Below are 13463 nucleotides of genomic sequence, written 5' to 3' on the forward strand. Positions count from 1 at the left end.
TCCAGAGGCAACTGTGACGTTCCACATCCTGCAGGGCACAGATCCATGGGGTGGGGTGGGGGAGCACAAATTTGCATGTGCTAATTTGCATATGTAAATATATATGTGCGTAATGAGAAATAAACGCTACAATTTCGATTTTACAGAAAGCAAGGTAATTAACTTCTTGCTTGCTTTCAGGACAGAACTAGGCAATGCCCCACATTGTGCCTGCTTAAAAATTACCCACACTTTTTCTGGGTCCTTCAGGCCCAAATCTAGATTGGGGGGAGGATGGAGTGCCTGGGACCAGCAAAGAACTGTAGGTCACATTTACCAATTATTTGCAAACTGAACATGGAAGACGGGCAAGGGAGAGTGCGGGGAATGTATTGTAGGGTGCAAACTTTACACACAGATATCAATACTATAGCAATAAACTCCTGTATAAAACCACTGCTAAAACTGCACGAGAGACCTCGTATATTATCGTGAAGTGGGTTCAAGTTCTGTTCACCAATTGACTTTTACCTGTTCCTTTTATTGTGCAGTTTAGCTATTATTTTATTATTACAGCGCTGTTATTTGTGTGTAAATTTTGTAGGTCTTTCCTGATCTCTTATTTCTTTTCAGCTTCAGTTGGTCAGGCTTAACCTTGGAGGGAAAGGAAAGTACCGGGGCGGGGGGGGGGGGGATTTGACAGGGTCAGGGTCAGGTTTTCTGCCGTAAAAGTCTTTGCCCTTGGGGGAGGCATATGAATTTCTGTGCCCCCCAAGATTAAATCAACCGGAGTTCCTTTATTAAGCGGCAGCTCTGCTTGGTTGTTGTCGTTTTTAGCTCTACACCAGGAGTTGTAGCTACAGCTGGAAAACTAACCTCTCCTGTTTACTACGATTACAAAAGCAGGACCTTTGCACTCTTGTTTTCACCTAAAGAAAAACGGACATATATGGTCAAAAGCCTGAAATCCCCGCTTTGGAATTAAAGGCGATGGTTTCCGCGTCTGAAAAGGTTGGCGTCTAGTAGGCTAGATGGCCGAGGGTGACCCCTATTCACCCTGAACGCCCCACGATTTCGTAACTCCTTGTTCAAGGCCGCGCCAGAGCACAACTTCAAAAGCTCGACGTTTGGAGAAGTCGGCCAGCTGAACAACATGTGTGGGGAAGTCACGAACAAGAACAACCCTCCGGTTGTTCTAAGAAATGGATGGATGAGTTGCATCCTCACCCAAGTGTACTAAAGCCCCTCCAGATGAGCCCTGCAACAGTTTTGGGTGTCAATGCCTGAAGTCTAGATCAATGGAAAGTGGGGAGGCATCGAAGTACCCCACCCCCCACCCCGTCAGGGTCCTCTCAGCTCTCTTCAGATCCTTTGGAAAGGCAGCGCTCTGAAGCATACGGCTTGCAAATTTTATATCTTGAGGTACTCCTCTTCCATGTGGACCTTTGGGGGCAAGATTTGGGACATATGCGTTCATTCCACATGAGGCTCTAACCAGGTCAATTTGGATTCATGCAGTCATTGGCCCAGATGTGTTCTCCACATTAAGAAAATAAGAGCATCAGAAGAGCCATGCTGGAACAGACCAAGGGTCCATCTAGTCCAGCATTGTGTTCACACTATGGCCAACCAGCTGTTGACCAGAAACCCACAAGTAGGACATGAGTGCAAAAGCACCCTCCCAGCCATGTTCCCCAGCAACTGGTGGAAGTAGGCAGAGTACTTATGATACTAGACATAGCACCTAACCATCCGGTGTAGTAGCCACTGGTAGCCTTCTCATCCAATCCCCCTTTAAAGCCATCCAAATTGGTGGACATCACTACACCTACTCTACTCTGGATGAAGAAGTCCTTCCTTTTATCTGCCCTGAATCTCCCACCGTACAGCTTCATGGAATGACCCCATCGCCATCCAAATTGGTGGACATCACTACACCTACTCTACTCTGGATGAAGAAGGCCTTCCTTTTATCTGCCCTGAATCTCCCACCGTACAGCTTCATGGAATGACCCCATCGCCATCCAAATTGGTGGACATCACTACACCTACTCTACTCTGGATGAAGAAGTCCTTCCTTTTATCTGCCCTGAATCTCCCAAGCTTCATGGAATGACCCCATCGGATTCTAGTATTAGCAGAGGAGAAAAATGTCTCTCTTTCCACTTTCTCCACACAATGCATAAATTTATACATCTTTTTCATGACCCTCCATTACTTACCTTTTGCCTAAGCTAAGCAATCCCAGCCGTTGTAACCTTCACTCATAGAGGAAATGATCCAGCCCCTTGACCACCTTTTCTGCACTTTTTGCAGCTCTACAATATCCTTTTTTAGGTATGGTGATTAGCCTTCTGAAGAACCTTCTACAGCAGCCTTCCCCAACCACTACCTTCCAGGGCTGGATCTACACTACTGCTTTAAAGCGCTTTATAACAGTTATAAAGCGCTTTAACTGCTTTAAAACGCTATAAAACTGTTATAAAGTGCTTTAAAGCAATAGTGTAGATCCGGCCCAGATCTATTGAGTACAACTCCCATAACCCCCTCCCCCCGCCAAACTAGTGCAGCTTACCATATCATGGTCTACAGATGTTCACTTGGGAGTGGTGCAAAGCAGAGCCTTCTTCATTGTGGCCCCTACCATGAAGAATCATCTCCCCATAGAGATTATTAGACAGTCTCTGTGGCATGCTTCTGCTAACAACTTTCAGCTATACTTGGGTTGTTTTAATAAGATATTGTATTAGAACATAAGAAGAGCCCTGATGCTGGATCAGACCAAGGGTCCATCTAGTCCAGCACTCTGTACACAGTGGCCAACCAGCCATTGGCAAGGGAACAACAAAGCAGGTCATGTGCAACAGCACCCTCCCACCCATGTTCCCCAGCAACTGGTGCACACAGTCTTACTGCCTCAAAAACTGGAGATAGCACACTACCATCACGACTACTTACTATTGATAGGCTTCTCCAGGATTTTATCCAACCTCCTTTTAAAGCTATCCAAATTGGTGGCCATTACCACATGCTGTGGTAGTGAATTACATAGTTTAACTATGTGCTGTGTGAAGTGCTTCCTTTTATTTGTCCTGAATCTCCCACCAATCAGCTTCATGGGATGACCCTGGATTATATTTTGGAAGAGGGAGAAAAATGTCTCCCTGTCCACATTCTTCATACCATGCATAGTTTTGTACACCTCTATCATGTCTCCCCTTAGCCTCCTTTTTTCCAAGCTAAACAATTCCAGTTGTCGTAACCTAGAATCATAGAATAGTAAAGTTGGAAGGGGGCTATAAGGCCAGAGTCCAACCCCGTGCTCATTGCAGGAATCCACCTTAAAGCATCCCTGACAGATGGCTGTCCAGCTGCCTCTTGAAGGCCTCTAGTGTGGGAGAGCCCATGACCTCCCTGGGCCATTGGTTCCATTGTCAGACTGTTCTAACAGTCAGGAAGTTTTTCCTGATGTCCAGCCAGAATCTGGCTTCTTGTAACTTGAGCCCATTATTCCGTGTCCTGTCCTCTGGGATGATCAAAAAGAGATTCTGGCCCTCCTCTGTGTGACCTTTCAAGTATTTGAAGAGTGCTATCATGTCTCCCCTCAATCTCCTCTTCTCCAGGCTAAATATGCCCAGTTCTTTCCGTCTCTCCTCATAGGGCTTTGTTTCCAGACCCTTGATCATCCTCGTTGCCCTCCTCTGAACACGCTCCAGCTTGTCAGCGTCCTTCTTGAATTGTGGAGCCTAGAGATGGATGCAATACTCTAGATGAGGCCTAACCAGGGCTGAATAGAGAGGAACCAATACCTCACACGATTTGGAAGCTATACTTCTATTAATGCAGCCCCAAATAGCATTTGCCTTTCTTGCAGCCATATCACACTGTTGGCTCATATTCAACTTGTGATCTACAACAATTCCAAGATCCTTCTCATTCGTAGTATTGCTGAATCAAGTATCCCCCATCTTGTAACTGTGCCTTTGGTTTCTTTTTTCTAGGTGTAGAATTTGGCATTTATCCCTATCAAATTTCATTCTGTTGTTTTCAGCCCAGCACTCCAGCCTATCAACATCACTTTTCTGCTCCAGCCCCTTGATCATTTTAGTTGCTTTTCTGCACTTTTTCCAGCTCTATGATATCCTTTTTTAGGTGTAGTGACCAGAATTGTACACAGTATTCTAAGTGTGGCCGCACCATAGATTTGTAGAAAGGCAGTATGATACTGGCCGTTTTATTCTCAATTCCTTTTCTTATAATGCCTAACATGGGTGGACATTTTCCTCCAGGTGTCCACCACAACCCCAAGATCTCTTTCTTGTTTGGTCACTGCCAGCTCTAATCCCATAAGATTATATTGAAGTTGGGGAGGGGAGTGTTGCCCCAACGTGTATTGCCTTACACTATTACTATTTAATTGATTGGTTTGATTGTATTTTATCATGATTTCCTTTTGTGAACTGCTTTGGGAGCTTTCTTCCCCCCAATGAAAAGTGGCTTGAAATATTTCTGAAATAAAATAACTAAATAAAATGGCCCTCCCCATCTCCAGATGTATTGTTCCAATAATTCCCAACAGGAGTTGTAGTCTAACACATCTGGAAGGAACCCAGTTGGGGCAGTCTGAAATGAAATAACAATAGCAGGTGGGGGGGGTTATGGATTTGTAGTCACAACACATCTAAAGGGTACCATCTTGGGGAACAGTTTTCTAGAGCAAGAATGGGCAGGCAGCTTGCTTTGCACCAGAATCCCAAAGCTCGCCAACAGCACCCAGGAACAAGCGACTTGTGGGCACACTAAAGACAAACGAATTTATTCTGGCATCAGCTTTCATGGACACTGTCCATTTTATCTGATGAATGAAGGGTTAACGTCAAATGGGCAGAACTATATATACATCCTGGGAGGGGAGAGATGTAAACTGTGTTATCAGAGGGTATTGAAATGCAAAAAGTACACAGTGACAATTACCTTAATGGTTGCCATACAAAAAAATCATTGTTGGGTAAGGACACACACATCATTGCAATAGTGAACTGATTAACATATGTATTGAGAGAGAGAGAGAGATACCTAAGAAACCAGAATCAATTTGTTAAGTCTTTAAGGTGCCCCAATACTCATATCCTATCGCTGCCCATCAGCCATAGACTGGTAGCTGTACCTGTTTCCCTCGAATTATCCCCTACAGAGCTAAGCTGTTGGCGTTGTTGTTGCTAGCTAAATCACACCCCGGGCGACAGCACTCCCAAGATCCTTTGCATACCAGGAAAAGGGTTTAAGGGGGGAAATGTAAAAAAATCATAAAAAATCAACAGATGACCCAATCCGATTCAAATTTGGTGTGCTTAAAGCTCTCCTTAATATCTATTACTGTGCCAATTTTGATGTCTTTATCTTTAAAACTTACGCAGATGTAAGCATTTGTTTAATTTGAAGCTTAAGGGTGTCAAATCCTGCTCCTGCCCCCCCAGTGGCCGCTCGGAAAACAACAAATGATTCGCTCCAAAACTAGTAGCAAAATATGGCGGGTCTTTTGGCTTTATAGCAGAATTAAAGCAGGATCCATGGGAATACTTCACAGTCAAAGCAGATTATAAACTGGGAAACTTCGGAGTACTTCACAATAAAAGCAGATTATAAGCTGGAAAACTTCGGAGTCCTTTGCACGCAATTCGCAGTGACTGCACAGTATAACGCTGGTGGGATAAAACTCTGGGATGATGACCCTGCATAGACAAGTACAAATCTACCCCTGAATTGCTAGAGATCAAGGCTCCGCAAGACGAAATTTGCTCAGCAGAACTACACAAAGACGGGGGTCAAAGGCAACCAATTTAATGTCCATATTTTGCAGGCAAGGCACAACGGGGTCAAGAGATCAGGTATTAGGCTCAGGTCAGGGCCATCCACAATGGCAAATGGGTGTCAGCACTCTCAAGCATAAAGACCCATTTTACAGCTGCTGTATACGAGGCTGAGATTTGCAAACTTTTGCATGGACCGAACAAATGTTTGTAACCTTTGTGTTGTTATTGTCACAGCACTAAAGGATTTTTTTTTGTCATTCAGTGTTTATGATTACTCTGGCTTCCATAGCCTCCAAGATTACATGTCCTTTTATTTCATAGATTTCTTCTTCTTTTGGTTAGGAAATAGGAAACACACTCACCATCCAAATAAACAATTTCTAGTGCTGGTGCTGTGCATTGCCGGATTTTTCTATTCCTGTCCTTCCAAATACAACCTAATGAATAATAATTAGTAAGCCATTAGTTATAAGCATGATAAACAGAAATTCAGGAAGTTCCTTAAGTACAGCAAGCAGACTGTTTTGGCAACACGCTGTAAGAGAGTTGTCACAAACGTGCTTTTTAAAACAAAACCCACTGGCATACTTCATGAAGGGCGGTTAAGCTTATGACACTGCTGCTGGTGTTTAAGGGGACACTGAAAATTCTTTTGGCAATGTGGCTTGGAGGTCCAAAGCAGAGAATCCAGAAAGGTCCAGTTCTTCCGAAAACTCTTTCAATGCCCACTTCATTCTCTGAAATTTCTACTCAGTTTTTTTTTCTCCCAGCTCCCCTGACTTTTCACCACATCATTAACCATAAACTAAAAATAAAAAGAGTACAGTTACCCAGTTAGACCTTGCTAAAATACAGGTGTAAGAAACCCACGCACTTAAAATTCAGCTTGTGTTCGTTCTCAGCTGAAATTCATAGAATAAACCCATATATATATATTTTTAAAAAAAGGGACAACAGAAAAAGAAATTAACACAACTAAATCCAGTTTGTTAGGAGCCGTGGAAAACCTCTGGGGAAGAGAGAGAGAGAGAGAGAGAGAGAGAGAGAGAGAGAGAGAGAGAGAGAGAAGAAAATAAGAAAAAGACTCTTCTCAAAATCCCTGTGTCAGAGAAGAGAGCTAAAAGAAAAAGCAGCTGGGTTTAGCTCAATATTCTAATTTAAAAGCAATCTAACCAGGTCTGTAGGGAATAATTCCTTTGGCTATGCGCTGAAGGTCCTGGTTCCATTTCTACTAAGTCAATGTAATAGCACTGGAGGAAGGGGGGTGAAACAGCTAAAGGAAATTCCTCAGAACTGAGGTAGTTTAAGTGATCGGCACGTTTTTTCCCAACTTCTTGCAAAAAGGAAAATTGCTATTTACACTCCGTCCCCCCACCCCCACACGTAAATGTATAACTCTCATTCAGGTTTTAGGCTTTTGTGACTGGTTTTCTACAAAACTGGGGTGGTGGGTGGGGGAAACAGAACACCAAACATCTAGCCAGAATTATGCCGAGTTTCGTAACATGGCGTTTTAATAAATAACTGGCTTTTTCTAGAAATATTGTGCCTCTGGGATTGGTTTATTGCAGTATCTCAGCCAAAACTATTCATCTTAATATATCTTAATATAAAATTCTTCTACAGGAATTTGGTGTGTGAAGAAAAATCTCGACCCTGAGCTACCAAGTAATTAATGCATAAAAACAGGAAGGGGGGGGGGAACCCCACGAAAACCAAATGCACCCCCATTCTTACACAGCAACATTGGATTGTAATAAATCCCTCTCTCTCCCTTTTACTCTCAGTGGATTGTTTTTGGAGCCAGAGGAAGCAAGCAGTATGCCAACGGCTGTTTAAAATAGGGAGAAACTTCCAGAAGTTTTTAGTCTGTCTGCAGACTTAACATTCTTTAAAGTGATTTAATTCAATTTTTTTAAAAAATGAAAAGAATACTATATACATTTATTTTGGGAGCTGCCACTGAACTGTGGCACAACTCCAGGTGTGGCAAGCTCCATGCCGAAGCCCACCAGCTCTGCTCCATGCTGCTCCAAGGTCCCTCCAGGTAAAATCTCTCGGCCTCACCTCTCCACCACAAAATCCATTTCTGAAACCTAGTGTAACCCTCTAACGCAGGCGTGGGTTACTTGTGACCCTCCAGATGTTTTGGCCTACAGCTCCCATCATCCCTTGCCGGCAAAACCAATAGTGAAGAATCATGGGAGTTGTAGGCAGTGGCGTAGTGGTAAATCCTGAAGTGCAGATGCTCATCATGACAGTCCTGATGGCCACACCCTCAAGGAAAGTCCCAAAGTTCAGGCAGCTATAGTGATCCATACCAAAAAAACAGTTTTCATGTCCACCAGAAGCGGCTCTTTTGTGAAGCCGAGGCCCCATTCCAAACCAGGCTACCCCAAAACACTTTGCATGACAACAGGGAACAATATATTGTCCTTGAGAAAGCACATTTCCTACCCAGCTACTGTGAAGGTTGGAACCAAGCTCAGAGGGGACAGGGAATTCTGTGTGGGTTGGCAAGTGACATGAATGTCCCTGCTAATCCGAAAAATGCCAGCACATGTCCCTGTGAGTCCTGGCCTTCCTACACCACTGGTTGTAAGCCAAAACATCTTGAGAGCCTCAAGCTGCCCACCCGTGCTCTAATGGGACATATAGGACTGGTCTTTTCATCTTCCATTTGGTGGAGGAAGAATTCCCTAACAAGCTTCAAGATGTGCACACGGAATGACCCACAGAGAATAGCTTGCAGACAGGCAATCCCAGTTACATTTGCCAGGTTCGCACGGTCGCAGGGGGAAGCCACACAGCAAACCTGATGTCATCCGAACCTGGCATGTGGTTAGCTTTTAACTCCACCCACCAAACCCTACAACAAGCCATGGGTTGTGGAGAGGGTTAGAAGCATGTCATTGAGCAAATGGCAGGAGGGGGAAACAGCCTCTACTGTGTGATTTCCCCCACTGATCGTGCAAACCCAGCCACGGAGACAAGAGAGCAGACGTTGTACTGACTGGCCGTACGTCAAAAACCCAACAATAGGAAGGCTGTAACTGGCCACTAGAATGGTGTGGAATCTCTTCTCCTAATCTAACGAAAAAATCCACAAATGCGGCTGGATAATTTGCTTGAGGAAGAGCAGAAAAGGAAGGCAATTAATGCTTTCCACAGCAAGGACCAAGGTGTATTTGACCAACCCTTTACGTTCTGTTCTAAAGATTGGAGAAACCCCCAAAAATTAGCTTCACTTCTTTTTTAGATAAGGCATCTAGCGTAACGGATACATGTGGGAAGTAAATTACACAAAGCGACTCCTGTTGCTCGTTGGGCAACTTCTTTCCATGTCCGTGAAATACGATTAAAACCAAAAAAAAAAGACCCTCTTGCTTCTGTACAGATAAGTTCATATTTCAGAAAAGAGAAACCATAATCCTTGATACATGTCAAGAGAACTGTTGGTTTTGCAGGAAATTGGCTAAAATAAAACTAAAAGGAAAGAAAAGGTGGGGAGATCGAAGGAAGGAAGAACTTGATTAAAAACAACAAGACAAAAGCATAGCTAACTACAGGCCTGTATATACACTTAGATAACCACATTTATTGTGGCTTCTCAGTCAACAGGTTAGACTAACTGGTCCAAATCCTTGTGTGTTTTTCCCTTCCTCAAAACAGAGAGAGAGAGAGTAAGAAAAACTCATGAAAACCAGTGGTGACATAGTAAAAACTGTTGCCCATTAACTTACAAAGGACCCACCCACCCCCAAAGTCACTAGAAAAGTGAAATCAGGTGCCTTTTAACAATTACTTTTTTCTGTGGTTGGTTTTTTTTTTTTTTTAATAAAAGTCATTTTTTTCCGCTCTTCATCTCTAAAAACACCCAAAAAACAGCACAGTTATCTCCACTGTCTTTGCCCAGTCAGGAACAAGAGGATGCTAAGGAGGAGGGCTGCTTCTGATAGGCCCGGGCAGGTGGCAGAACTGCCTGCATTTTTGTCCATTTTGTTGACGTTCTGTGTTACGTCTGTGACGTTCAACACCAATTCGGGGGAACACTGTTGTAATTCGCAACCGCTTCCGCTGCCTTCTCCGCTGCCTTCATCACCTGGAAGAAAGCAGAGGGAATTTTTTTTTTTTAAAGGTTCATTTGATTGTGGATTCCGGGGACTTGAAGGGAGCCAAAGGGAAGTGGTCCCAATTCCTCTCATGCAAGTTCACCAGACCCTCCCTGAGCCATGCAAATTCAGGCAGCACCAAGCCACACTCAAAAAGATGCAGAACAAATAAGTTTATATCACCAGTTTGAGCTTTGCAACTTCAGGGCTAATCTACACATATTAATTTAAGCAATTTTTATGTAAAACAACGTTAAGGATGCCTTTAAGGGCAGAACCCTCTCAAAACGGCCTACAAGATAAAACGGAACAAAACACAGCTATGCAAAACAAATACAGTACAAAAGCAATAAATAATTATTCCATTAAAAAAAATCCCCGATAAGAACACCAATGAAACTTGAAACCCATAGACTATGGAAAGGAGAGGAAAAACAAATGGATCTTTTGATCCTTTCGGAAGACCTGCAAAAAAGGAGCCTGGTAAACCGCTGTTGAAAGCCGATTCCAGAAGTGAGAGGCCACCACTAAAAGTGCCCTATCCTCTGTGCTCACCAGCCTAGCCGTCCTTTGCAGCAGGCGAGTGAGAAGAACCTGCGTTGATGACCTCAGAATGTGTGCAGGCTGGTACAGGAGAAGGCAGTCTTTTGTGTAACTTGGGCCCAAAACAATTTAAGGCCTTAAAGGGTAAAATAATCCCTTTAAATGGGGCCCGGAAATGCTCCGGCAGCCACTGCAATTTGGGTTGCCCCATGAACAGACCACCCAGTCTCCACCAATAGCCAGTTGCACCATTCTGCAAACATTCTGCAAACATTCTGCACCAACTGATATTTCTGAGCCATCTTCAAGGGCAGCCCCACATCAAGCAAGTGGTTACGACTTTTCTGCACTGCTCCGTTTCAGAAGTTCTATAGCTGCAGGCCTCCCCCACCCTCTCCCCAACACACCTGATGTTAAAAGCTTGCAGTCTATGAAAAGCTAGCATCTCAGAGATAAGGTTTCTTCACTGTCTTAGGAAGGGGCCGTAGCTCAGTAACAGAGCATGTGCCTACCACCAAAAGTCCTGGGTTCAATCCTCAGCATCTACAGATAGGGCTCGGAACTACTCCTGTTTAATACCTTGGACAGCTCACTGCCAGCTATATGGACCATCGGTCTGACTTAGCCTATTAAGGCAGATTCCTATGCCATCCTTGTTTTCTACATTCAAAGAAGGGTTTTTGGGGGGGAAGAGCCTTGAAAGTGAGTTTCCCCTGCCAGCACTGGGACACAGGAGAGTCCTCGCGGGACAGTACCTTGCGCGTCTTTTGGAATCTGAAGGTCAACTCTTAATTTTGTGTTTGGTGAGTGTCTAACTCTTGGGTTCTGTGCCCTATTTTATTTTTTAAATTCTGGCACACTCTTCTTTGAAACAAAGAAAGAAAAATTCAAAGCGGCTTACAAATTATTATTAATAATAATAATAATAATAATAATAATAATAATTAAACCCAACAACGTCAAAACAATCCAATACTGGATTGGAGCTGGTGTGACGAGTGAGTATAGATGTGAAGGTTTGTGGGGACGGGACAGAAAAAATGGGGACAGGGGAAACCAGAAATATTTGGAAAAGCCATAGGTTTTTGTAAAGAATGTAAAGAATTTTTGTAAAGAATCTCTGTAAAGAATGGAAGGGGACGGACGGACGACACGCCTTTTTCTGAATCTTTCTTGTTTCCACTTTCCTGCCACCCCATTTCCCCCCCACTTTTTCTCCCAGACCTTCACATCTCTACTGGTGACCTTGGGTCAGCCTCTCTCTCTCTCTCCCTCTCCCTCTCCCTCTCTCTCTCTCTCTGCATGTCTACACCAGCCCTATATCCCGGGATCGTTCCTGTGTATCCAAATGCCACACAGGGCATCCCGGGAGCAGGCAGGGACAATCCCTCCATTTTCCTGGGATAACCCTTGGGTGTAGAAAGGGCCTCTGCTTAACCTAGAAACAGGGCAGGCAGGGGAGAACTAATGGGAAATTCTGTAGCTCAGTGTTAGAACAGCTGCTTTGCGCGGAGAAGGTCCCAGGTTCAGTTCCCAGCATCTCCAGATTGGACTGAGAAGATTCCTGCCTGAAACCTTGGAAAACCGCTGCTGCCAGTCAGTGTTGACCCTACTGGGTTAGATGGGTCTGATTCCTAGGTTCCACTCATTCAGCGATTAATATCATATGAATTTTAGTCAGCCCCATACATATATGATCTGTTAGGAAGACACCATCACACTTACTTATATCGATAAAGTCAACATCATTCCCGTTGTAAGCATTCTTCATCTTATTGGTCATCTCACGGAGAGCCACGATTTGTCGGCGAATCACCATGTCCAGTTTTGAAATGTCGACTTCCACCTCAGGGTTATTCGCTTGGTTGGCAAGGCCATTCGCCATCACGGCATAGACGTACCTGCGATGACAAGAGCCATCCATCTCATCACAGATCAGTTGGCCAATAGTCATTGGTCATGATAACGGCCTGGAATGCCCATGTTCGGTGGAAGGACCCTTGAAATATTAATTGCTAGGGACAGACCATTGGAGACTACTGTTGTCTTCACACCCTTCTTGTCTACTTCCCAGAAGCACATTCCTGTTCGAAATACTAGGATGGCCAATAGTCAGGAATGCTGTGAATTGTCACCCAATACACCTGGAGGGCATCAGGTTTGGGAAAGCTACTATATAGCTTTGTTCCACTTTGATCTCCCAACTCCAAAGAGGTCCTGATGCTTGTCCAGTTGACCTCATTTGGACAATGAATCAACTGCACTCGTTCAGTTCTCACATCCCGCACGACACAGAAGCTGAATGGATCTGGAGCCAACGCTACTCCCATGCCGGTTCATATACCCAGCAGGGACTAACACAACACCAGTGCATCTAGCTCTCTGTAAGACCAGGGCAGGGCAGACTTTAAGGCTGCATGATCTACTTTGACTTTTACTAGAGCCCTGAAGTCTACCAACCAGAGCCAGGTGCAAGGGAGTTGCTCAAGCGCCTTCCGATTCATTACTGCCTGGCAATCATTAGATTTTCATCAGGCTGAGATTGGTACACATATGTGGAAATATATTGGGCCGAAACAAAATGCACCCACCCCCTTATTTTGCTGTCCCGTTTGCAAATGGCCAAAGGGGAGGCGGAGTTCAGCTATTTTCAGGGTTGGGGAGGGCAAGAAATTTTCCAACACTCTCCCTGGCTTGTCCCTGTTGCCAGTGGCCATCTTTAGTTCCCCATAACGCCACTTGGAATGACAATCCATCATGATGGATTGTCATTCTGGGCGCATTATTTATTTATTACGTTTCTATACTGCCCAATAGCCAAAGCTCTCTGGGCGGTTCACCACAATCCACACGATAATAAAATACGGCATACAAATTCAATATAGAAAACTTAAAACAATTTAGTAAACAGCTAAAAACCGTTTCAATAAAAGACTAGACCTGTTAAGACAGCTGACACAGATGCCCCATCATACGCCTGAAACAGCTGGGAGTAGAGGGTGATCTTCACTTGACC

General features: G+C 44.2%; 1 protein-coding gene across 1 annotated transcript in view; it reads right to left on the reverse strand.

Moving 5' to 3' along the window:
- Positions 1–9162: 9162 nt before the first annotated feature.
- GPC4 (glypican 4) overlaps positions 9163–13463 on the reverse strand; it is a 99026-nt gene continuing 94725 nt past the window's right edge. Inside the window, exons 8-9 of the mRNA XM_063141589.1 lie at positions 12173–12348; positions 9163–9894 (exon numbers count right to left, since the gene is read on the reverse strand). Coding sequence (XP_062997659.1) covers positions 9686–9894; positions 12173–12348 — 385 coding nt within the window. The 3' untranslated portion in view covers positions 9163–9685. The remainder of the gene's footprint in view (positions 9895–12172; positions 12349–13463) is intronic.

This window comes from Elgaria multicarinata, chromosome 15, assembly GCF_023053635.1.
Source record: "Elgaria multicarinata webbii isolate HBS135686 ecotype San Diego chromosome 15, rElgMul1.1.pri, whole genome shotgun sequence".
Lineage (NCBI taxonomy): Eukaryota > Metazoa > Chordata > Lepidosauria > Squamata > Anguidae > Elgaria > Elgaria multicarinata.